We start from the raw sequence: 24,073 nt of genomic DNA on the forward strand, positions 1-24,073 counted from the left end.
ACTCAGCCATACCCAGCCATGGGCTCTGCCAGATTCCCAGTGTGAGGGTTAGGGTGCAGCCTCTAGCTTTGCACGATCTCTAAGGCCAATAGGAGCACCTGAGACAGGGGCATGGGCAGATCGAGAGTAACTGTGTCCCACAAATGTGCACGGCTGCCTAGTGTGGAAGGCATGTCCTCCATGCTGGTCGTGTCCTAGCCGCCTTTTCACGTGCATGTGGGAGCCCCACCCGTGCTTCCTAAAGAGGAATTGGTTGTCTATTCTTGTTTTTTATCTCCTCTGTTTAAGGACCCAAGATAAAATTGCCAAATTTGGCTGTTTTTTACCCTACAAAATGATTTCATTTGGTTAAAACTAATATTGTGTGTAAACACACACATACGCAGGCAAGTACATTTTAAGATAGAATTATATTGTTGAGACTGTTCTTTAGAAACTTTGGTCTGTCTTGGACATCTTTCTCTACTGATGCACACCTAGATCTCTCATCCCTTTTTTTTTTTTTTTTTCTCACATTATATGTATTCTACTTCATGGGCATAATTTTTTGAACTCAATTCCCAGTTGCCTTTTGTCTGGTCAATTGTTTATGATGGGTTATTTAGTTTGGAATATGTGCCATAGAGGACCTTTAATCTTTTGTGTAATTGTCAAATATATTCTTTTTTTCTTCTTTCTTTCCTTTTTTTTTACCACCAAATGCTAGAAAACATTTTATTTCAAGGCTTCTTTTTTTTTAATATACATTTTACAAGAGCTCTTTCTGGATGAATGCCACTGAAATCATGTGGCCTCTGGAGAGAAATGGTCTGCCTCGCTGTCTCTTACTCCCCAAACCTTATTTTCTCACCCACCTGGATCAACACTGTACACTGCCTGCCTCTCAGCATAGTTGTGTGGAACAGAACGGATAACGTGAATGCTCTGAGAATGGCTGCACGCTGAAGTAATGGTTATGTGGTAGTCATATCAGTGGTCATAGTAATAATAAAAGAGTCCCTAAAACTTCTAGGTATACTTATCAGCTAACTTTATTCTTGTAAAAAGTGCACTAGTGTAAGTATTTGCCTGAAAATAATTCATAAGCTATATTGCCCTATTTGCCTGATCAGTAAGCTCGGGGCGGGAGAGCTGAGCTCTGAGGTTGGAGGATTGATTTTGGGGAGCTCTCCATGCCTTGGCAAGTCTCTATAGTGAGGAAAACTCCAAAGTCCACTCACTTGGGCTGCTGCCCAGGTTCCATGCTGTGGAGAAAGGAGCAGCCTGAGTGAGTGTGGTTGGGATGGGTGAGGTGTGAGCCTGGCCACTGTGGCCAGGGCGCCTTTGAGCCAGGGTCCAGGATGACTCCCTCAATTCTTTCCTGAGGGTCCTGGAAAGGGGTGTCCCTGCAGGAAACAGCTGACTACCCTGTGTGCATGTGTGTCCTTTTCCAGGTTGCTGACTTGGGACACCTACAAAGCCGGAAACCAGACAGAGCCCTGCAAGGCTGCTTGTGCCATGGATTCTCAGGTCAGCCCATGCACTTCTCCTGGAGGAATGCTTTGGGAGGGGGAGCAAGGGTGACTGGGGCCAGCTTGTTCCTTGTGTGTGTGCAGTCAGTGTGCACCTAGCTGACCCCTTCTTTGACAGTGCTGCAGAGAGGAGCCTCACATTCACAACTTGCTGTAGCACAGTAAAAAAAGAAATACCTGTTCTCTATCCTCTTCTCTTCCCTCCACCTTGTGCCTGATCACTCACTGGAAGGGCAAGGCAGCTTTCTGATTCAGGACCATTTAGAAACTCTAGAATTCTTGGAAGCGATCACCCTAAGATCATATAGGCCATTCCCCTGGCTTCAGTAGGATGGTATCTAAACTGCCTTGTCTGTACTTACCTTTTAATTAGCTGGAAGAGAAAATCATAGCCTATCCAATCAAAAGCTCTTTATTTATTTTCTTACTATAGTCTTTTTGCTTCCTTTCTTTTCCAAATTCTGTAGAGGCCCCTAGCACCAGAGGTTTTTCTGTGTCTACACTGTATGTATCAGCCTTCTCTTCTCACCAGCTATTGTGAGAGGTAACTGCAAAAAATCTAAGGATTTGATGGTTAAACTTAGTGGCCCACAGTTTCTGAATCCCTAAGCATAGCAACATCTGAAGGTTCTCAATATATGCTTGTTAAATATCCTTCTAAAGGATGGAAACCACATGGTTTTTCAGGTTGCTAGCTGGAAGGACTGAGACATGGCGGGCTCAGCAGAGATGGTGGTTGCTTGACCAGGAGATTTCTGCAGATCCTCTTGTCCTGATGAAAGTCTGTTCTCAGTGTTCAGAATTCCCTTCCATTTGGTGCTGTTTAAACCTGCCCACCATTCTTGTTGCATTCATTCATTGTTATTTTTTAAGATTTCCTTTAGTATTTCTTGTAGGGCAGGTCTACTGCTATATTTTTGTTTACTTAATTTATTTTTTTTAAGTAAACTCCACACACAGCACAGAGATCTCACGAACCAGGAGATCATGACCTGAGTCAAAACCAAGCTTAACTGACTGAGCTACCCAAGGGCTCCAGTTTTCCAGTTTTTAAAAAATTATGGTAAAATATACATAGGATAAAATTTACCATTTTAACCTCTTTTAAGAACACAATTCATTAATTAGCATTGAGCACATTCACATTGTGTCTCCATCACCACCATCCATCTCCAGGACTTTTCATCTTTCCAACTGAAACTGTTCCCATTAAACACTAACTCCCATCCTCCTGTCCCCATCTCTGGCAAACCCCACTCCACTTTCTGTCTCTGTGGATCTGACTATTCTGAGTCCCTCAGAGAAGTGGAATCCAACAATATTTGTTCCTTTGTGTCTGGCTTAGCATAATATCTTGTGTTTGTTTGTTTGTTTTACTATTATGGTACTGTTCATCCACAGTTTAGTGTTCTTTGATTTTTTTTCTTTTTTAGAAAAACAAAATAAGAGATTGGTTTGGATTTTGGAGTTTTTTTTGGGGGGGTTGCCTTTTATTTATTTTTTAACTATTTGTACGGTGCTGGTTTTGCCAGGTTTGAGCACCTGGATTATCCCAATTTATCAAAACACATTGATGGCTTTCCATTTTTTTCTCTGCACTGAAACTGATTTTATAGCATGAGAGTTATTTTTGCTTCCTTTAAATCAATTTTGTAGTATGTCCTTCAAGGTTTCCTAAGTCTTGATCATTTTTCTTAACATACTTTTTCTTATGATTTAAAAGGATAAACAGTATCAAATCTTGCATCTTCTGAGACATCCATTTCAACTTTTATCACTAGAAGATCAAAAAGGGTCATAGTTTTGTACTCAGTTTGCCACAAGCTCTATTTGTCCTTGGAATTAAATACTATCAGCTCCTGGGTGCCTGGGTGGCTCAGTTGGTTAAGCGTCTGACTTCAGCTCAGGTCATGATCTCACAGTCTGAGGGTTTGAGCCCAAAGTTGGGCTCTGTGCTGACAGCCCGGAACCTGGAGTCTGCTTCTGATTCTGTGTCTCCCTCTCTCTCTGCCCCTACCCCACTTGCATGCTCTCTCTCTTTCTCTCAAAAATAAATAAACATTAATTTTTTTTTTTTAATGCTGTCAGCTCCTGAGCCTGCTTGCTTTTATCTTTCTTTCTTTTCTTTCTTTCCTCTTCTTTCTCTTCTTTCTTTCTTTTCTTTCTTTTCTTTCCTGAGCCTGCTTTCTGATTTGTGATGTAGTCTGGTCTGACATGCCCATCTAACAGTGTCTGTAGAACTGCTTTCTAACCACCTGTACTAAATGTTTGAGTTTGTGGTAATTCAACCCACAACCCTGCCCCAGCCTTCCTTTCTTCTCTTCTGGGCAGGACATCTCCTTAAGGAAGAAATGAAGGATGTTCTTGAGTTTCTAAGCTGTCTTGTGCCACCTGGCCTCATTATACAGTAATTATAAGGATACACACACACACCCCGTTTTTTTTTTTTTTTTAAGTTTATTTATGTATTTTGAGAGAAAGAGCAAGCAGGGGAGGGGCGGGGGGGTGGGTAGAGAGAATCTCAAGCAGGTTCTGCTCTGACGTGGGGCTCAGCCTCAAGAACCATGAGGTCATGGCCTGAGCTGAAACCAAGAGTTGGACACTTAACCAGCTGAGCCACCCAAGTGCCCTGGATTTTTCCCCCTTTTAAGGGATAATTCTGGAGAAGTAAAAACTGGTTAACAATACGTTAGCTCCTTATTTTGTGCATTTTATTTATTTAAAGCCATTTGCCCTCTAAAAACTGTCCTAAAAGTTTTCTGATTTTTTTCTAATGAAAAATATTCAGGACTTAGAAGACAGAAATAAATATTACAAGCACCTTCATCTTCTTCTGTTGACCTTCTCTTACAGTCTAGTATGTGTGTTTTACATTTATTTGGGCAAATTTCAGTATCCCCAGGCTTCCAGATGATTCCCTCTTTCATCCTAGGTCTTTGATTGCTCTGAGCGCCCCTGGCTGCCAGGTCTGCAAGTTTTCACCTTTGTTTGCCAAGAACACCATCCCAGATGCACTCAGCACACTAGAAATGTCCCTCCTGGCTCCCAGAGTACAGATGTCCCTCTTGGCCCCCAGAGCTCCCCTGCAAGTGTTGCTAACGGATGGAGAGCTGGCAGGCAGAGACCACCAGCCTCTCACATTAGAGCAGAAGCCATCCCCCTATATGAAGCAAACCAAGCCTACCCAAAGGCAAATATTATCTGTGGTCATTATTACCCAGTATTTATGGAAAATTTGCTGGTTGCACAATACCATCTTGGCCCACAAAGAAGATTATGAAAGAATTTCTAACTGCTGGATGGGTAGCTGGTAAGGTGGGCTGAAGTTGGTAAAAGACACATGAGAGTTAGCATAAGCATGTAGATGTATAAGGATGATATCTAGGTGATGATATTGGCTGACTTACCTAAAGCAGCCTTTGGACCTTCCTCCTCCGAAAGTAAGCTCACCCCAGCTCAATGTTTTCAGGATGTCAAGCATATGGTAGATGAACCACCTTCTGCAGAATTGGAGCTTCCTCTTTGGAATCTACAGGTGGTGTTGATTAAAGCAGGCTCTGCAGATTTGGCCTCTGCCCACTGAGTCCTCTTGTATGCACAGGGTTATTCAGATATCTTGGGCCAGTGAGGCTGTTTCAGGCTCAGCTACCCTCCGAGCCCTTTTACCAAGCTCAGCTGTAGGAAGGGCCTCTGGTCCTGGACTAGCTTCCCACAGGTCTCCTTGATTTGACTCCCTTTTCATCTTAGGTCAGCAATGGTTCAAGCCTCCAGGATGAGCGCATCACAAACTTGCTGGTGTTTGGCTTCCTCCAAAACTGCTCCAACTATAATTTCCATAAAGAGTTAGAAGTGTTGGGCCGTGAACTGCCTGTGCCACCAGCTTACCTGCAGGAGGACCACGATGATGGGCTCCAGACAGATGGCAACCGGTGCAGCCGCTTCCTGGATAGCGAGGAGACAGGTACCTGGCATAGCCTCCTCTGCCCCAAATCTGGGCTTTGCTCTCTCCACTAACTTTTATGGAACTTAAGTCCTGGAAGGAACCTTTGGACTCAGTGTCCACCTACGTGGTTTCAGTCCACTGCATATGTTTGTGTCATATGGTTGTTTGGTTTGTACCTCATGACTCCAGTGGAGCAAGACTCTCTAGTTTCCAATCAGTTGAAATCCACTCAGTTTCTTTATAATGATTCTTTGAATCTGTATAGTACCTCACACTTTCACTTTCATATGTATTACGGCATGATTATCTACAACATAACTAGGGCATTGAAGTATTCTGAACCTAATTTCCCAGTGAGGAAACTGAGGCCCAAAAAAGGGTCAATTACAAACCCCAAGTCAGGCAACTACTGGACACAGTCCAACCAGGTCTCGGGCCAGGCCTGTTTCCTTAAGCTGGGCTCCATCATCCTCTGCTGCTGCCTCCCAGTATATCATGGTTTTGAGACTTTCTTCACTTTTCCTCACCCACATCCCTGTGCTGCCCTTCCAACCTCACTTTTTACTCTTCTTTGTCACTGGTGAGGCCTCCACAGAGGGAGGCCATTCTGAACTCTAAGGCTGAGGGAACAGGGCTGGGAAGCAAGATAAGGATCAGCCACTCCCAGATTTGGGCCCGGAACAGTGGTTCTCAGTAGTGTGCACATTGGAATTCCATGAGGAACATTTTCAAAATGCATAGTCTTTGGGCGTGACTGCAGCTGTCTGAACCAACATGTTCTAGGGTGGAAGACTCTCAGGTGTTTCTGGGGTATATGCCCTGGTTAGAATCACTGCCAAAGGGACTCTGAGGTCTTGGACCCAGTCCTCACAACCTAGCCAAAGGACTGAAATCCTGCCTCCTGCTGCCCAGATATCTCCTGGCATAAGAGATTGCACTGCCCTCTTGTGGCCATGGGGGAGACCAACAGCTGATCCAGCTTTTGGACCTCCAGCTCTATGTTAAATTGAGTGGATGGGGGATATGGCAGAGTTCCCCCACTAGCCAGGATGTGCCAAAGACTTCTGTGCTTTAGAATCCAGCTACTGTATCTCCTGGGTAGCTCTAAATTTGAATAAGGGCAACTGGCCCCCTTTGGGGAAGGCTTAGGAGGGGGTGAAGGGCAGGAATGGCTTTGCTGTCAGAAGCTATGGCCGGAGTAACTGTAACCAGAGGCTGTCCCCTGGGCTGTCTTTTGCTCTTCTGCACCATTCCTTGCCCTTAGACTGTAAAGCCTGGCTTAACTCAAATGGCATTTGCAAAGGTACACTTAACTTCACTGCTGGTGGAAAACTAGCATGTAGATTAAGTACCTGATGAGATTTGGAAGCAAAAGGCAAACTAGAGGCTCTGTACACCACAGTTTCATTGGTGAATTCATTTACTCAGCTGGACACTGATTGAATCCGCCATGGCTCCTGAAGTTGCCGCAATAAAGTGGAAAAGCACAGAGAAATCAGCGAGGCAGAGTCAGTATAGTGGGAGCTACGGATAGCATGGGTCCTCCACAAGGGATCAGGAAAGACTTCACAGCTATAACTGCAGTTGAGCTGGGCCATGGAGGAAGGGGTACATTTTGGCTCTTTGGAAACTGGGAAGAGGGAATGGCAACAGCTTAAGCAGACACTTGAAGATGAAAAAATTGGGGTCTGTAAAAGGTACTGTGAATAGTTGTTTGACTAGAGTGTTTGGAGGGAATAGTGGAAGTTATGGTCCAAGGTGTTTGGAAGCTAGGTTATAGCTTGTCACTTGAGCAAGGTGTGAGCACATGAATGAGTAGAGATCACAGAGATCACAGAGATCCAAGGATCACAGTCAAAACCACAGTAGGCAGTCTAGGGCAGGTGAAATGTTGAAGGCACAAAATTTAAGGAGGAACTGTCTCCAGGGGCACACCAGGACACTTCACCCTCTCAGTGCCTTGCTTGCCAAAGTATATTGTGGAGAGTGGAGAAGGGCCTGGAGGGCAGTGAGAAGGGCTAAGAGGCTACAGATGAGAGCTGATGGAGAATCCACACCCAGGTGGTGGCAGTGGTAATGGTGGGACAGACGGTTGTATCTGTGCTATGAGATAAGATTTGACAATTGCTTGAGGATGCCTGCAAGGACTGGGGAGATTGAGATTTCTGTCCTGGGTAAATAAGAACCCGGAGGGAAGGTGCAAACACAGAATATAAGATTTAATGGGAGAAATAACAATAGCTGGCATTTATTGATTACTTACTAGGAGCTAGGTACAGGATCCATTCATTTACACATTCATTAATTTGTGAAGTTGTCTGTTGAGCCCTACCGTGTGCCTTGCATTGTTTTCAGTGCTGCATATTTGGCAGTAAACAAAACAGATTTAAAAATTGGAGCTGTTAGGAAACTTACCTTCTGGCAAGGGAGTCAGACAAAGAACACGGACAGGTAAAATATATGGTGGTAGTGAGTGCTGAGGAAGGAAAAGGGAGGGCGAGGGAGAGGGCAGGTGGCAGTGCAAGTGGCAGTGTTAATAATCTCGGACAGAGTGGCGTTTGAGTAGACCTAAAGGAAGAGAGAGAAGGAGCTGTGTTCTCTGGTGGCAGACGCGGGGCTCTAACTCAGTGTAACAGCAGAGCCTCTGCCCTAATACCTTCTTAGGCTGACACCTGTTATATGATGGGGTCTAGAACTGGCAGCCATGAAGCTTGCCATCAGATTCATGCCATGGCTGCTCAGAGTCATGATGCCTTGCAAGTCATGGATGCCCTTGCATCACTGTCCTTTTTGTGGACAAATGTTGACTCTTTGCAGGGTGAGGCCCACTTCTCCAGTCTTCTGCTCATTTAGATCCTTTCCTGGCCCCAGCACTCCATCCCTGCTCCCCTGACTGCACCCAGGTCCTCACATAGCAGCTCTAGTAGAATGGAGCATGTGCCGTCAGCAAGCCCACCATGGTGAGCTGTGGAAGCAGGAACTAGCTTTGTTCCAAAGCAGAATCCCTTTCTTTTTCTGGTATGGGATGGATTGGGAGGAGGGGTCAAACAGGACCATTTTTTGAATCTGCTGTGTCTCTGTGTCCCTGCCTGAACATTCAGATTCTGAGAGTCAAGAGGAAATCATCCAAGATATCGCCAGGCAGCTCGCCCAAATCGGGGATAGGATGGATCACAGCATCCACCCAAGAGTGGTGAATAACCTGGCAATGCAGTTTATGAATGTGAACCTGTCAGAAGAAGTAAGTGAGAATATTCACCAGTGCCCTTTCTGGGTTAGTCAGGAAGTGTGAGAACTTTTTCAGTTGTCAGGTGTGTGTGTGTTTTTGTTTTTGTTTTTGTTTTTTTTTAATTCCAATGTAGTTAACATACAGGGTTATATTATTTTCAGGTGTACAATATAGTGATTTAACAGTTCTATGTATTACTCAGTTTTCAGCACGATAAAGTGTACTCGTAAGCCTCTTCACCTATTTTACTTATCCCCCCAATCCACTTCCATCTCTGGTAACCATCAGTGTGTTCTCTATGTTAAGAGTCTGTTTTTTGGTTTGTCTCTTCTTTTTCCCCCTTTGTTCCTTTGTTTTGTTTTTTAAATTCCATATATGAGTGAAATCACATGGTATTTGTCTTTCTCTGACTAGCTTATTTAGTTTAGGATTATGCTCTCTAGATCTATCCATGTTGTTGCAAAAGGCAAGATTTCATTCTTTTTTACAGCTGAGTAATGTTCCATTGTGTATACACCACATTTTCTTTATCTATTCATCTATCCATGGACACTTGGGCTGCTTCCATAGTTTGGCTATTGTAAATAATGCTGCAGTAAACATAGGGGTGCAAATATCCCTTCAATTAGTGTTTTTGTATTATTTGGTTAAATACCCAGTAGTGTGATTAGTAGATGGTAGGGTAGTTCTATTTTTAACTTTTTGAGGAATCTCCATACTGTTTTCTACAGAGGCTGCTCCAGTTTGCATTCCTACCAACAGTGCATGAGGTTCCTTTTTTCTCCACGTTCTCTTCAACACCAGTTGTGTTTTTTGTTGTTGAGTTTAGCCATTCTCACAGGTGTGAGATGGTATCTCATTATGGTTTTGATTTGCATTTCCCTGATGATGAGTGATGTTGAGCATCTTTTCATGTGTCTGTTGGCCACTGTGTCTTCTTAGAGAAATGTCTGTTCATGTCTTCTGCCCATTTTTTAATTGGATTGTTTGTTTTTTCAAGTTATAGAAGTTCTCTATAGATTTTGGGTACTAACTCTTTATCAGATATGTCATTTGAAAACCTCTTCTCTCAGTCCACAGACTGCCTTTTAGTTTCCAGTTGTTAATTAAAACACCAAGGTCTGTCCTTTGTCTCTTATCAGACAAACCAGTGTCCAGTGAGGTAATTCAGTGCCTACAAAACAATTGGAAATAGAATCATAGCATGGTTAACTGTCTTTCAGAAGAATTAACTTACTTGGTATTTAGGAAACCTGAACCTTAAGTCAGAGTTAAGAGTTTGATATAAAACCTTCCAAAAAAGATTAACAAAATGTATATGACTCTTCCAGGACTAACTTATTCTTTCCTCAGTTTTAGAGAGTTGAATAAAAATGTGAGTGAGAACATCAGGTCATTTACCACATGTGACAAGAGTGACATTTTATTTAGCCCGCTACTCTTAACTTCATGGTTAAAATCAGTATAGAGCTTCTGTCCCTTGCGGGTACTATAAACTAGCTCCTCTAGCCTTCCTGAAGAAACTTAGTGGGAGAGATTCCCCAAGGCTGTCAAATCTATGGCTACATGAGTTTGGAGGAGGGGAAAGATTCCATCCTTTTGACTGGAGCTGCAAATGCAAACACCCCTCACTACCCAGAAGTGTGTCTGTCCTCCAGGGCAGCCTCCTGCCTCCAGGAAGGTTTGTCCCCTCTGGATCAGCAGCTGTCATAGCCGTGGTATTGTTCTGCTTCGGGTCCTCTCCCACAATGTTGACTTAATTTTGCATGTGAGTTGATGAGCTTGAAGGTCCTTAAGAGTCTGGTGGTCTGTGGTGTGCCGCTGCCATGTAGTGAGAATGTCATGTCATGAGATGTCAAGCCCCCTTCATCCCCTTCCGGTAGCTAGGTCTGCACTGGTAAGATAGGTCTAAGACGTCTTGGGTATTTAATTAATTCTTTATTTTAAGTGCCTTAGAGGCAGGGAATGACTCATTTGTCTAATGTGAACACACACACTCAAGATGTATTTGATGAATGTGTGTCCAGCTATGGGGACTGAGCTTAGCCTACCCTTTCCATTGCCTCTCCAAATTAAATTGTTTCTCACTCTCCTCCAGCCTCCTCAGCTGTTTAATAAGTTCTTCCCTCAAAATGAAAGCATGCTTCTTCCTACTTAACATTGGTGGACTGTTCTCCTTTCCGAGGGCAGAATATTAGTGAATGAAGTTTCACGTGACCCTGTGTCTACCTGCAGGACAGAAGGAAGCACCTTGCTGCTGCGCTGGAGCAGGTCCTACAGACTTACCCGAAGGACATGGAGAGGGAGAAGACCGTGCTCCTGTTGGCCATGGTATTGGCCAAAAAGGTGGCCGATCACACACCGTCCTTGCTCCGTGATGTCTTTCGCACAACAGTGAACTTTATTAACCAGAACTTACTCACGTATGTGAGGAACTTAGTCAGAAATGTAAGAACCAGTGATGTCAGCTCCTTGGCATTTCGCTGAATCCTCTTGGTCTCTGCCTGCTCCTTCTAAGGTCTGGAAACACAGCAGAGCTCTCTGCTGCTGGGCTTCTTTCATCCTTTCTCCCCTGCTTCTGGTGACCAGACCACACGAAAGGGACCTTGCTACTCAGGTAGAAGGTGTGGCTTTGCTTCTGTGAGAAAGTTGTGTTGTAGAAGGTGGTGATGAGCACCCCTTTGAGCTTCATCAACTTTATTTTTAAGACACCCTGCTATCAGAGCACACTGCACACTCTACTCTTGCTAGGATCCAAGTCATACGGTGTAGGTTACGGGTAGAGCATGAGAGAATGTGGCGGGAGTGTCCCCAGCTGGGCTTCATCTGCCTTCACCTCCACCTCATCACAAGCATAAGTATAATTTACATTTAAAAACATGTTTACCAAAAAGGATGTTGGGGAGAGATGCCAAAATGGGTAGTCAAAAAGGGGGAAAAACTATCTAAAATCTTGCCCAGAAAACCTGTCCAAGATATTAAAACTAAGATATTAAAAGTCACAATTCTTCATGATGCTGCCTAGGAAGAAGGGCCAGACAGGTAGTAAAGTCTGTTGCTTAACTTTAACTGGAAATTAAGTGGTTGTATCTTATCTGTAAGTTTAGTGACTGTTTGGGATTTTGTGTGTCAGAGGCATTACTCAGGCATCTAACCCCTGATGCCTTTCTCTGTGTGCCATGGTCTTCATTTATGGCAGCATTTTAAAACAGGAGAACGAATACAAATCTCGAAGCTGAATTGTTGGGAGAAGGTAAGCCTGAGAAAGTTCGTAACAGCTTTCACCAACAACCATCTAGCTGGACAATAAGTGGGCAAGATGTCAACAGCTATCTGTATTAACAGCCTCCCGAATACTGAAGGGCTGAAACAGAGTCTTCATTCCTTGGACGAAGATGCTTCTTAGCACCAGAAGTGATTCAATAGATGTGAATATCCAGATCTTGGCACCTTGAAAGCCTATGTCTTTGCAATTGCTCCCATGTAGCAAAAAGGAGGATGCAGCGATCTAAGGATGACAGGGCTCCAGAGAGTATGTTTTGCACAACCCCGGCTTCACATCTATTGATTGTGGCACCAGAGTCCTTAAGTACTAAATCCTGGTTAGTGAATCAGACTGGCTAATTCTGTCTATTTTCCTTTCTTGATGCAGGAGATGGACTGAGTGGACAACTCTGCAAAAGTACAACTGGTTAAAACTTGATATGGTGACAACAGTACACCTGCCTCCAGTGGAGATGGAGCCATGGCTGTGTAAACAAAGTTCTTAGAGAAGATAGGCACAAAGTAATAGCTATTTATTTCTTACTATTTTAAAGATGATGTTTTAAGCAAGTGATTCATTTAGAAACTTTACCTTAACATACTTGAATGAAAATGTCAACTTGCACAGATTTGAATGAGTTTCATACCATCTTCCAAATCCACTACACACTGTGCCTTTATCTTATTTCAGCTGTACGGGTCTTCACTTGAAAATTAAATTTAAGAACAGATTGTAAGGCAGAAAAAAAGGTTTTTTTGTTTAAGAAAAAAACCCATGTTTTTTTGTTTGGAAAAAAAAAATACTGTTTATTAAAGTGCAACCTTGGGGTGTGGTCTGACAGCAGGCAATATGAGGAGAGTAAGGTCTGGAGACGGATGAACTTACCCCTCACAAATGAAAAATCCCTCTCAATGTAGGGCACACCTTGATACTAAGGAAGTTAACAGTCTTCCCATTTAAAAACCAAACAGTACAAGAGGTTCTGGACTAAAGTTCTGTACTCAAGCAATGGGAAAATCAGGCCTCAAAACATGATTTTTTTCAACTCGATTTCCTTTTGAGTTAAGAAGGACCACAGGCAATTGAAAGGTGTGGAGATCATTTAAGGGCCCACGTCAACCACAGCTTCCAAAATCAGGTAACCAAATGCACCTTTTCTTTCCAAGAAGTCAAGGCTCTGATAAAAATTTTAAGCTGATGTAGTACCAGAAGCTACTACATCCAGCCCATGGGGGAATGTCTGTTAATAATCTTACATTTTCATTTTCCTCCCATATCCCTCAGCTTACCCTTGCCCAAGAAGCGACATCTGAAGAAAACAGGTTTCTAGCCATAAAGATAAAACAATAGTTAGACTTTTAAAAATTCAACAGTTGAGGTGGTTCCCTTTCTTAGAGACACAGTCAGAATGCAAGTAATAACAAAAGTAAGTCACTTAGGTAGTGCCAAAATAAACCAGGGAGAGCTTACATTTAGAAACAGTGCAATACTGGTCTGTTGTTCCCAGCGATAAGCATTTCCTAGGATTCTGTTTAAAGGTACAGTGGTGGATGCTGGGTCCATATCACACACATTAATGTTAGGCTTACCAGTAATACTGTTGTTACTATGAATAGAACACTCTGGGAAAGGATATGAACAAGAGTAATAGGTACTAAGAAATACTTTCTTGTTACCAAAAACACTTTTCTGTTCCTTGAGAGTTTAATCAGAAAAGAAATATGACTGCATTGTTCAGCATTAAATACATACCACACTAGGGCTGGGCCTCAATCTGCTATCTGCAGTATGTTGCAAATACTAAAAGCCGTGCAGTAAGAAGGCCACCATTTGGAAATAAACCGGTAATGCTGTTATGTTTTGGAGTGGACTTTTTTTTTTTTTGAAGGATTCATATCACAGTGGAAACAGGTTGAATCACACATATACATACATACCCACTCATCCATACGTGTATCAGTTCAATCAGATTCTCACTAGGGGTGGAGGGACACTTTCTTCTGAAAGGAACAATTTAAATACGAAGTCAACTCTAATGGAAGAAAAAAAGAGCTCTAAAAACGACAGATAATTCCAGACTATCTCTTATAATACTTACAACTTTTCACATCTTTATCTGCCAGTTTTGCTTAAATTGATACAGTAGGCCACCATTTTCATACAACTTATACACACGTGTTGGTGTAAATTTTTTCAGACCAAGTTAGACTTTCCCAGCCATGAGGCAAAATTATCACCTTCTTGTCCCCAAACCAGCATTATGAAAAGAGTCCACTGTATCAAAAACGAATGTTCCCAGTCTTGAGCACATCCCAGCCAGAATGACTGACACATATCCTGGAAGTTGGTGGATTTTACTCATCATGGATATAACAAAGTTTTTTTTAATTTAGAGAATGTGTTTCATCCTGTTGTTTTAAATATTTGAATTAAGCAATGGAAATTCCTTGGTTAAATATAGAAAGTTTTCTGGGGCGCCTGGGTGGCTCAGTCGCTTAAATGTCCAACTCTTGATCTCAGCTCAAGTCATGATCGAACTCACAGTTTTGTGAGTTCGAGCCCCGCATTGGGCTCTGTGCTGTCTGGAGCCCCTTGGGATTCTCCCCCTCTCTGTGGTCTTCCCCCTCTCCCCCCACTCACATTGTCTCTCTTAAAATAAGTAAATACATTAAAAAAAAAAAAAATTCTTGCCTCACCTCTAGCAGCTTAACAAGGCTGGATTCTTAAATGAATAAAAAGTGAAAAGCTTTCTTCTCCAGAAGCTAGCTGCTTGGCATATCTGAAAGTCAGGTGGATTATCTGGTATAGTCTGAAGGTCAAATCATTCCTGATCTCACCACTTAGGATCCAGCACTAACTGCTGAGATGCTCAGGGCTACCTTAAAGGGTCATAGCACCAAAGCCTTTTATTTTCCAACAATTTCACTGCTGACTGGGAACCTGAATATGGAGTGTCCTTTGAATGTTAAGATCATGTTTTCAGAACCTGAAGGCAAAGCAAATAAGTGTGTACCTGTCAAGACCCCAAGCTTATCTGAAATGATCCCTCTGAAGTCCAAGGCATAAGATTACCATGTGAATACAAAGAGTCGTCCATCAATTATCTTCAGATCTCACTTTATTTCAACCTCCAATGTATTCTCCCCAACACACTGCTTCTAACAGCACAATTCATAGATTTGAATTTTGTTCTTTTCCCCTGATGAAGAGTAGATTGGCCAAAAGGCAGATAACAGGAGGGAAAAGGAAGAGCCAGAATAAACCACAAATAAGGTGAGCAAATCAGAGTTGTTAGGAGAGCTAATGGAAATTCATACAGAGAAAGTAAATACATGCACTTAAGTAAAATGCCTGTGTTACCAAAATTACCATTTAATTCCAGTAATTTTGAGGAGATGAGAGCATTAGAACCAATAATAAATTGAACTCAGTCAAGGAATGAGGTAGAGAGAGGCACTTTTAATGTAAAGGAAAAGAGAAATGAAAGCCTAAGATAGCTGGAAAAATACACAGATTCTATCTTTTCCTTTGGTGCTGGCCAAGGACCAACCTATGTAATACAATTGTCTTGCTAAAAATCAGGAACCAAGTTATTCCAGACTCCGTAACAGGGAAGATTGTATTTCAACTTCCTTTTATTCCTGGAACAAACAGTAGTAAAATGTCAAAACTTTTGTTCATAACAATATACTGATTAACCAATTTCTTCCGGTGGTGCAAAAAAACACTCACTGAGCAAGATCACTATAAAATTTCCCCTTAGAAGTTTGAGAAGGGGGCAAAGATCACCTTAAACCAGCTGCTACTTTTTAACTTATTACAAGGCCTTGCAAATATCCCTGAGAACATCTCCTACCTGAGCTTACGATGAAGCAGCTGCCTGGCTAGAGCTACTGCAGTGTAAACATAAACATCGGGAGGGCCCTGATGATTTAAATTCACAGGAACATGGCCAGCCACAGGCTAGTCTTATGTAAATAAAGGGAAGACCAGGATGTCTTCATATTTTAGTTTCATGACCGTTTCTACTCTCTATGGAGTTCTATGTATGAGGTAACTAAGAAATAGTGACTAAATTTTAAGAAACAGGTATCCTACAGCCAAGGCCCCAGTGTACTGTGGAACTGAGATGTTTCACTGGAAAGTTATCTAGTGTCAGCTTCTGAGCAAGATGTGTCTGTGGCTGTACCTTGCCAGCTCTCAAGTCAGTCACCTCTCGAATGTTGAGAGGCCAATGACTGGCGGTATCCCCCACTTCATCTCATCCCACTTCACAACCCATGGCATAGGCAGGGGGAAAAAATAGAGGAAAGGGAAGAGAAAGCATCAAGGCGCTGTCTTCACGTCATTTGGTGATGATTCCTGGGTCAGACTGCCTTACTCTTGTTTATAAGCAGAAGTACTTATGTGACACACTAAAAAAGATAAAGATCCATACCAACAATAACTGCACATTCTTTAGCCACAAGGCATCACATTCACTAAGAGAAAATCCTACAAGTTCGGAATAACTCTGGACATAACCTTCACTCCTATTTCTGTAGAACATGCTCAAATTTTAGATTAGGCCAGATGGAACCGTTGTACAAATCAAGAAAAAAACTCCCTTTCTTCCAGGGCACAGTCTGGTGCGCCTGGCTGCCCTTGTGCAGTCCATGATTGGCACAACCATTTGTAGAGAGCCTACCAATCCTGCTTGGCAGTGTCATAAACATGGTAAAAACCGAGAAAAGCACTAGACTTGGAGTCAGAAAAATCCAGTCACCTTTTCCTCTCCCATGCTAGGTGGCTTTTGAAAAGTCATTAAACTCCAATTAGGTCTCTTCACAGCGTAAGCTGGGGATGAGGACTATGAATAGCCATTGCAACTGTGAAGGTGGAATAAGGTACATGATGGTGCACAAGAACAATCTCTGGCAAATTGTAAATGTTCAACTATTGTTAAAATTATAATGACCCACACTTTTTAAGGAAAAGGATACTCTAATACAGAAAAATATGCACCCTAAACTGAAACCCATCTCACAGTTGAACCTCCTCAGTGACGAATGCTGTAATGGGTTGTCACTAATGGCAGATCTCGTTCCTCCAGAGAAGCTACATTTTTCTGGCATGGTGTTGCTGAGGCTTTAAATGAGATACAGTAGCGCCCCCTCATCCTCCCCAGTGGATGCCTGAAACCACAGAGAATACTGAGCCCTATGTATTTTTTTTCCCCCACACATACATATCTATGGTAAAGTTAGTTTATAAATTAGGCATAGTAGACATTAACAAGAAAATAGAATTAAGATAATATACTGTGATGAGTTCTGTGAATGTGGTCTTCCTCTCAAACTATCTTATTATACTAATACCCTCATGAGGACATGAGATGACAAAATGCCTACGCTATGAGATGAGTGAGGTGAGCGATGCAGGCACTGTGATGAACCATTAGGCTACTACTGACCTCAGGATATGGGAGTAAAGATCATCTACTTCTGGGCCACGGCTGACTGCCGGTAACTGAACCGCAGAAAACAAAACTGCAGACAAGGGGATTTGTGAGGAAATCAGTTCAGAGGCCAGAATCTGTTTCTGTAAAGGTAATCAAATAGTCTACAGGCCCTCTATGAAATATGATCACCAACTCAAATTTTACCTGTAGTACCTTTTATTTCTATAAGACCTCTCAAAATAATTTTAAAATTCTGTGGGTATGACATTTGTCCACATCATGCCTTTTAGAGAAAAAGGCAAAGAGCAGGCATTACTTTTGTATTATTAGAGGGAATTAGCATGAAGGCTGGGGAAATTGATTTCCACAAGAAATTAATGGTAGCTGTACTTCCAAAAAACCACATTCCTGGGTTCATTGTTTATTCCCCCAGGACAGACCCAGTCAAGTAGCTGCATTTTGATATAAGAGATGGTACAGAAACATAGGTGAGAGGAGGTATCAAGGATGCCTTTGTGTGGTGAACGTGTGAACCAGATGGTCAACAGTTGCTTTTCATTTTCTAGAAAGCTTTCTAGAGGGCAATGATGATACAAGAGTCCCTGTAAGGCACACTGTAGACACTGATTTCTATTGGCTCAGAATTATTATTTTAATACAAAGACGATAAAGTGGCATTCTTTAATTCTGGTATTTTTCTCAAGAAACCTTCATTGGTTTTTTACCAAGTTTTCAGAAATCATTACAGTCTATAAAGCAATTAAGAAGAAATCTAGAAAACTTACTAATACAAACTTTTGCTCAATAAAGAATGAGGAACGATAAATGGTGATACTCAATTCCACATTTGAGTTCCATAAGCAAGTGAGATTTATCCCTAATCTGCCTTTTTACCTTAGATTTAGATGTAATGTAAGTTGGGGAGGCATGGGGGAGAAGAAATGGCCTCTGACTACCAGCCCCACCAAAAACGAGGGACGTGGGAGGCTGAGAAATAATTTTTTTTAATAAGCAAAAAACAGGAACTGCTGTAAGCAGCAGTCCTCATTAGGGTATTTCCCCTCCAGTGCCAGAGGCAGAGGATAAGGAAGTGAAGAAGCAACAGGCACCCTGACACACTCTATTATTCAGAACTATCAATGATTCAACCTAGAGAAAGCCAATGGAAAAGAGTATTAACCATTACCCAGCAAGAGGCAATTGGCCAAATCACTTTGGGTTAATGTTCAACAGATAGGAAAATAAACCAGCACGTGGCAGCATCCTATCACATGTCTCAGTCTTTCCTTTAGTGGAGAACACAGACCCAAATATCCTAAGCCACAGATCTCCTTGTAGTAGCTCAGAAGTAAACCCGGTTTCTATTAGTGCTTAAATGTGTTCAGCTAATGGGTTTGGGCTCCGGAGTTTAAAAGTGTCAACACTGGAAGGAAAATATTTTATTATAAAAGAGAAAAAAAAAAAAAATCAGGATAACTCACCAGTGTGCTCTTATCCTATGCAAACACAAAAGTAGGAACTAGAATACAGAGAAACCCCAATGTCGGAGCCAACTGTCAGAGTCCAAGGAGTGAAAACCATCTTTACTACATTAATTCCCATCCTCCCACCTCTTCTCTAGCTACACTAATCAAGGTGCACCAAAACCCTTAAAAATATCACTCCCTAAGACGCTACAACTCAGAACATACAGATACAGTGCATGATAAAGCTGAATAGACAAACACACTTCAGACCTTTCCTTGACCAGCTTTTAAATAGTATTGCTTTAGGGAGAAGATTTAATTTTAAAAAATAAATTTAAAAAAGAAAGCACATTTAAAACGTCAAGTTTTGGTGATCAGGATAGTAAAGTAATTTTATTACAAATTTCAGGATCTAAAAAGTAATTTGTTACATTTACTAAGATAAATCTGAGATGACCTGTATCAAGCATGTGTGTCCTGCATAGTGACACTGTGATCCTCAGGCATGAAAAGACATGGTTCCACCCCCCCCCTGCTTTAGGGATGGGATCAGCCAGATGAAAGAAAATTACACTGATTCTCAACTAGCACATACTGATTAGAATCATTTTGTTTATCACTCTGGCATTTGGACTGTAAAGAGTTCAGGGAAGAAGTCTAATTCTTGAACTCTGAAAGCCAAACTAAAATCTCGAGGGTAGCCTCAAGAAAGTCAAGCTTCTCTTTTACTACTTTTTATTTCAATGGTATTTAGGAGACCTTCTGTATTTAATAAGAGTTATGATTCAGTTGGTCTGTAAGCCCAAGTATTAACATCCTTATCACATGGCAAAAGACCACAGAGAAGCTGGCTGACCAGTAAGAAGACTAGGCCAGATAAAGGGAAAACACACTAATGCAGGTTCTAGACAGTGACCATCCAGCAACAGAGATGCTGCTAGCGAGTAACCATAAGCTCCATAGGGTGGCCATACACAAAAGGGCCAGAAGAGACTTTGACAGGCCATCTAAGTCATCCTTCTGCTTCTAAATGAGACAAATGTCCCTCTTTAGCCAGTTACTTGCCTTTGCATTCACAGGCAGGGAGCCCTAGGTCTCTGTTATATTTATTTTTTTTAAAGATTACTAAAGGTAACATCTTTACAAGGTGGAGCTGTAGGAAGCATCAGGGACTTAGTGGGCACAGAGCAAGTGCTCTCCCGTGGGATTTTAACAAAGAACGTGGGGGTGAAGAGGAACGGTGCAGTACCTGAGAGGCAGCAGAGACATAAGGGGAGAGCACCCTCACGCTACAGGACTAAGAAGGTGGGGGAAAAAAGAAGATCCACAAAGGAATGGCTGCAAAACACAGCATGTTGGTCAGGAAAGATGAACTTCCAAGGGCAGGAACAAATCAATAGCTGAGGAGCCCACAGCTAAGCCCTGTTGGCCTAGGAATTTCTATCGCAGATTCTCTTAAATTAACCCTCTCCCTCTAAAGCTGTGGCTCTCAACGGGAACAATTTTGCCCCCAGGGGACATTTGGCAATGTTGGGAGACATTTTTGGTTGTCACAACTGGGGGAACGGTGCTACTGATATTTAGTGGGTAGAGGCCAGAGATGTTGCTAAACATCCTACAGTGCACAGGACAGCCCCCTACAACATAGGATTAATCATGATGTCATTGATGGCAAGGTTGAGAAACCCTGTTCTAGAGGGAGTACTTTACTCAAGAGATTCTGAATTGAGCATGAGCCACGGCCCTTGGAACTTAACAGACAAACGTGAATGCCCTCTACCTCAAGCCCTACTATGTGGATCGATTTATGCCTTGTTGAGCAGAAGTCCCCCATTATCCCAGAGTGTTCCACAAATGTCCAATCAGTTGTTGGTGGATCCAATTCAGTCAGTACAGCTAAGACTTTACATATTTTTTGTCTTCTTTCTCTTCTGAAAGATCTGCTATTTCTTTCTCAGAGCCAGTGCTACCCCAACTGCCACTGCCAGGATGGCAACAGCGGCGGCCCCTCCAAACAGCAGTATAGACTTGCCCTCAGACAGGGGGAAGGCCTTCTCTTCTGCAGCAGGGGAGGGCCCTTCTTGAAGACCCTCTCTCTTTACATGCATCTCCTTTTCACTCAGCAGTGTTTCTGTGGGTTCCAGTGCAGGGATCACTTCCTCTTCTAGTTCAACAGATTCAACTGCTGCTGCTTTTGTCTTCATCAAGTTCTCTTCTTCATCAAGTTCCACAAACAACGATGTAGCAGGGCTGACTTTCTCAATTGCAATCGCTTCTGTGTCAGGTTCCCTCACCTCCAGCACGGAAGTAGCAGTGATATGCGGAAGCAAGGGAGCAGGTGCTTCAGGGAATGCCTCCTGCAGCTCCTTGGTTGGCAAGACTACAGATGCCACAGCAGCCTCTTCCACACCTTCAGGTATTTCTTCTTTTTCCACATGCACAATGTCAGAATTAGAAGAATTGTTCTCGCTCTTCTCTCCAGCCCCATTGCTATCTAAGCTTTTGACTTCTTCAGGATCCATTGCAATCTGTTGCCAGGACTCAGGACCTAGGGACACTGGTAGGCTTTCTGTGTGCCAACTCTGACTGGCTGAGAGTGAAACAGGTAAGCTCTCTGACTGCCAAGAAGTGGTCACAGTAGGAGACTCTGGAGGACTGACTTGTCCAGAGTTGTCACTGGGCAGGATATAAATGTCATTGCTATCTTCTGCAGCGATTCCAGGGTATTCCTCCTCCTCTGATTCAAGGTTAAAGACAGTGCCCTAGAAGAGAAGGAAGAGAGTCAATACAAAGAATGGTAAATATATTTAAAATAAATATAAATCTGGATAAAAATTCTTTCCCAAACTGAAGTTCTAGGAATAAACACATTGTTTACAGCTATGTAATTTCTGGATTGAATGCATTTACCTGTAGACCAATAAAGAGGAAGAATTTTTTTCTTTTATTCATTTTTTTATGAATATAATATATTGTTAAATTGGCTTACATACAACACCCAGTGCTCATCCCAACAAGTGTCCTCAGAGGAAGAATTTTTAACAAGATAGTCCTCTGACCAATTTCCTTGAAACTAAAAAACCAAAATGTGATTTTTATATTCAATTCGATGTGTATATATATACAATGCAATAATTAATGCAAAATAGCAGAGAAAACAAAGGCAAGAAACTTGCTCTCAAGGAATTTATCACTTAGTAAGGCAATGCTATCCGGCAGTCCAAGTGCTAGTAAGAGTTCAGCTGGAGAGATGGCAACTTCTTCTGGTGGAGGCTGCAGCAGTCAGGGAGATGCCTGAGAGCTTTGTGGAGAAACCAGCATTTACAGTGGCTATCAGGAGGATGGGTCAGAGTCTATGGTGAAAACCATGGGCAAGACACAATACCCGCAAAAGTGTATAAATATAAAAAAGAGGATGTCACAAAAACAGACACTCAGATCAATGGAATAGAATACAGAACCCAGAAATTAACCCACAAACATATGGCCAACTAATTTCTGACAGTAGGAAAGAATATCCAATGGAATAAAAACAGTCTCTTCAGCAAGTACTGGGAAAACTGGACAGCAACATGCAGAAAAGTGAACCTGGACCACTTTCTTACACGATACACAAAAATAAACTCAAAATGGATGAAAGACCTAAATGTAATAAGACAGGAAGCCATCAAAATCCTTGAGGAGAAAGCAGGCAAAAACCTCTTTGGGACCTTGGCTGCAGCAATTTCTTACTCAACACGTCTCCAGAGGCAAGGGAAACCCAATCAAAAATGAACTATCGGGACCTCATCAAAATAAAAACCTCTAGTCTGCACAGCAAAGGAAACAATCAGCAAAACTAAAGGGCAATCAACGGAATGGGAGAAGATATTTGCAAATGACATATCAGATAAAGGGTTAGTATCCAAAATCTATAAAGACCTTATCAAACTCAACACCCAAAACACAAATAATCCAGTGAAGAAATGGGCAAAAGGCTTGAATAGACACTTCTCCAAAGAAGACATCCAGAAGGCCAACTGACACATGAAAAGATGTTCAACGTCACTCATCATCAGGGAAATACAAATCAAAACCAGAGTGAGATACCACTTCACACCTGTCAGAATGGCTAACATTAACAACTCAGGCAACAACAGATGTTGGCAAGGATGTGGAGACAGAGGATCTCTTTTGCCCTGCTGGTGGGAATGCAAACTGGTGCAGTCACTCTGGAAAACTGTATGGAGGTTCCTCAAAATATTAAAAATAGAACTACCCTAAAACCCAGCAATTGCACTACTAGGTATTTATCCAAGGGATACAGGTATGCTGTTTTGAAAGGGCACATGTGTTTATTGCAGCACTTCAACAATAGCCAAAGTATGGAAAGAGCCCAAATGTCCATTGATGGATGAATGGATAAAGAAGATGTGTATATATACAATGGAGTATTACTCAGCAATCAAAAGGAATGAAATCTTGCCATTTGTAACCACATGGATGGAACTAGAGGGTATTATGCTAAGCGAAATTAGTCAGAGAAAGAAAAGTATCATATGACTTCACTCATATAAGGACCTTAAGATACAAAACAGATGAATATAAGGGAAAGGAAGCAAAAATAATATAAAAACAGGGAGGGGGACAAAACATAAGAGACTCTTAAATATGGAGAACAAACAGAGTTGCTGGAGGGCTTGTGGAAGGTGGGGATGGGCTAAATGGGTAAGGGGCATTAAGGAATCTACTCCTGAAATCATTGTTGCACTATTTGCTAACTAACTTGGATAGAAATTAAAAAATAAATTAAAAAAAATTTTTTAACATTTATTTACTTTTGAGATACAGAGAGAGACAGAGTATGAGCAGGGGAGGGGCAGAGAGAGAGGAAGATACAGAATTCAAAGCAGGCTGCAGGCTCCAAGCTGTCAGCACACAGCCCAACGCGGGGCCGAACTCACAAACTGCGAGATCATGACCTGAGCCGAAGTCAGACGCTCAAGCGACTGAGCCACCCAGGCGCCCCAAAAATAAATAAATTTTTAAAAATAAAAATAAATAAATAAATAATAAAAAAGGGTAACAGTATGTAACCCAGTGGGAGTAGTGTACAGTGTACATGAAGAATAGAAATTTCCATTAGGAAAGGGACCCTGGAAAACCTGACAGAGAACTAAGAAATATGGACTTTATTCAACAGGAAATGGTCAATGAAGTGTTTTAGCTACACAAGGACA

General features: G+C 42.1%; 2 protein-coding genes across 8 annotated transcripts in view; one reads left to right on the forward strand and one right to left on the reverse strand.

The window, feature by feature from the left end:
* BID (BH3 interacting domain death agonist) overlaps positions 1-19,402 on the forward strand; it is a 33,048-nt gene extending 13,646 nt beyond the window's left edge. Inside the window, exons 2-6 of the mRNA XM_049624838.1 lie at positions 1,434-1,509; positions 5,259-5,472; positions 8,556-8,695; positions 10,919-11,131; positions 12,336-19,402. Coding sequence (XP_049480795.1) covers positions 1,498-1,509; positions 5,259-5,472; positions 8,556-8,695; positions 10,919-11,131; positions 12,336-12,347 — 591 coding nt within the window. The 5' untranslated portion in view covers positions 1,434-1,497 and the 3' untranslated portion in view covers positions 12,348-19,402. The remainder of the gene's footprint in view (positions 1-1,433; positions 1,510-5,258; positions 5,473-8,555; positions 8,696-10,918; positions 11,132-12,335) is intronic.
* Positions 19,220-24,073, reverse strand: part of BCL2L13 (BCL2 like 13) — an 87,820-nt gene continuing 82,966 nt past the window's right edge. For all 7 annotated transcript variants that reach the window (XM_049624836.1, XM_049624832.1, XM_049624830.1 and 4 more), the window contains one exon: positions 19,220-21,616. In XM_049624836.1, coding sequence (XP_049480793.1) covers positions 20,798-21,616 — 819 coding nt within the window. In that variant the 3' untranslated portion in view covers positions 19,220-20,797. The remainder of the gene's footprint in view (positions 21,617-24,073) is intronic.

This window comes from Panthera uncia, chromosome B4 (assembly GCF_023721935.1).
Source record: "Panthera uncia isolate 11264 chromosome B4, Puncia_PCG_1.0, whole genome shotgun sequence".
NCBI classification, from domain to species: Eukaryota; Metazoa; Chordata; class Mammalia; order Carnivora; family Felidae; genus Panthera; species Panthera uncia.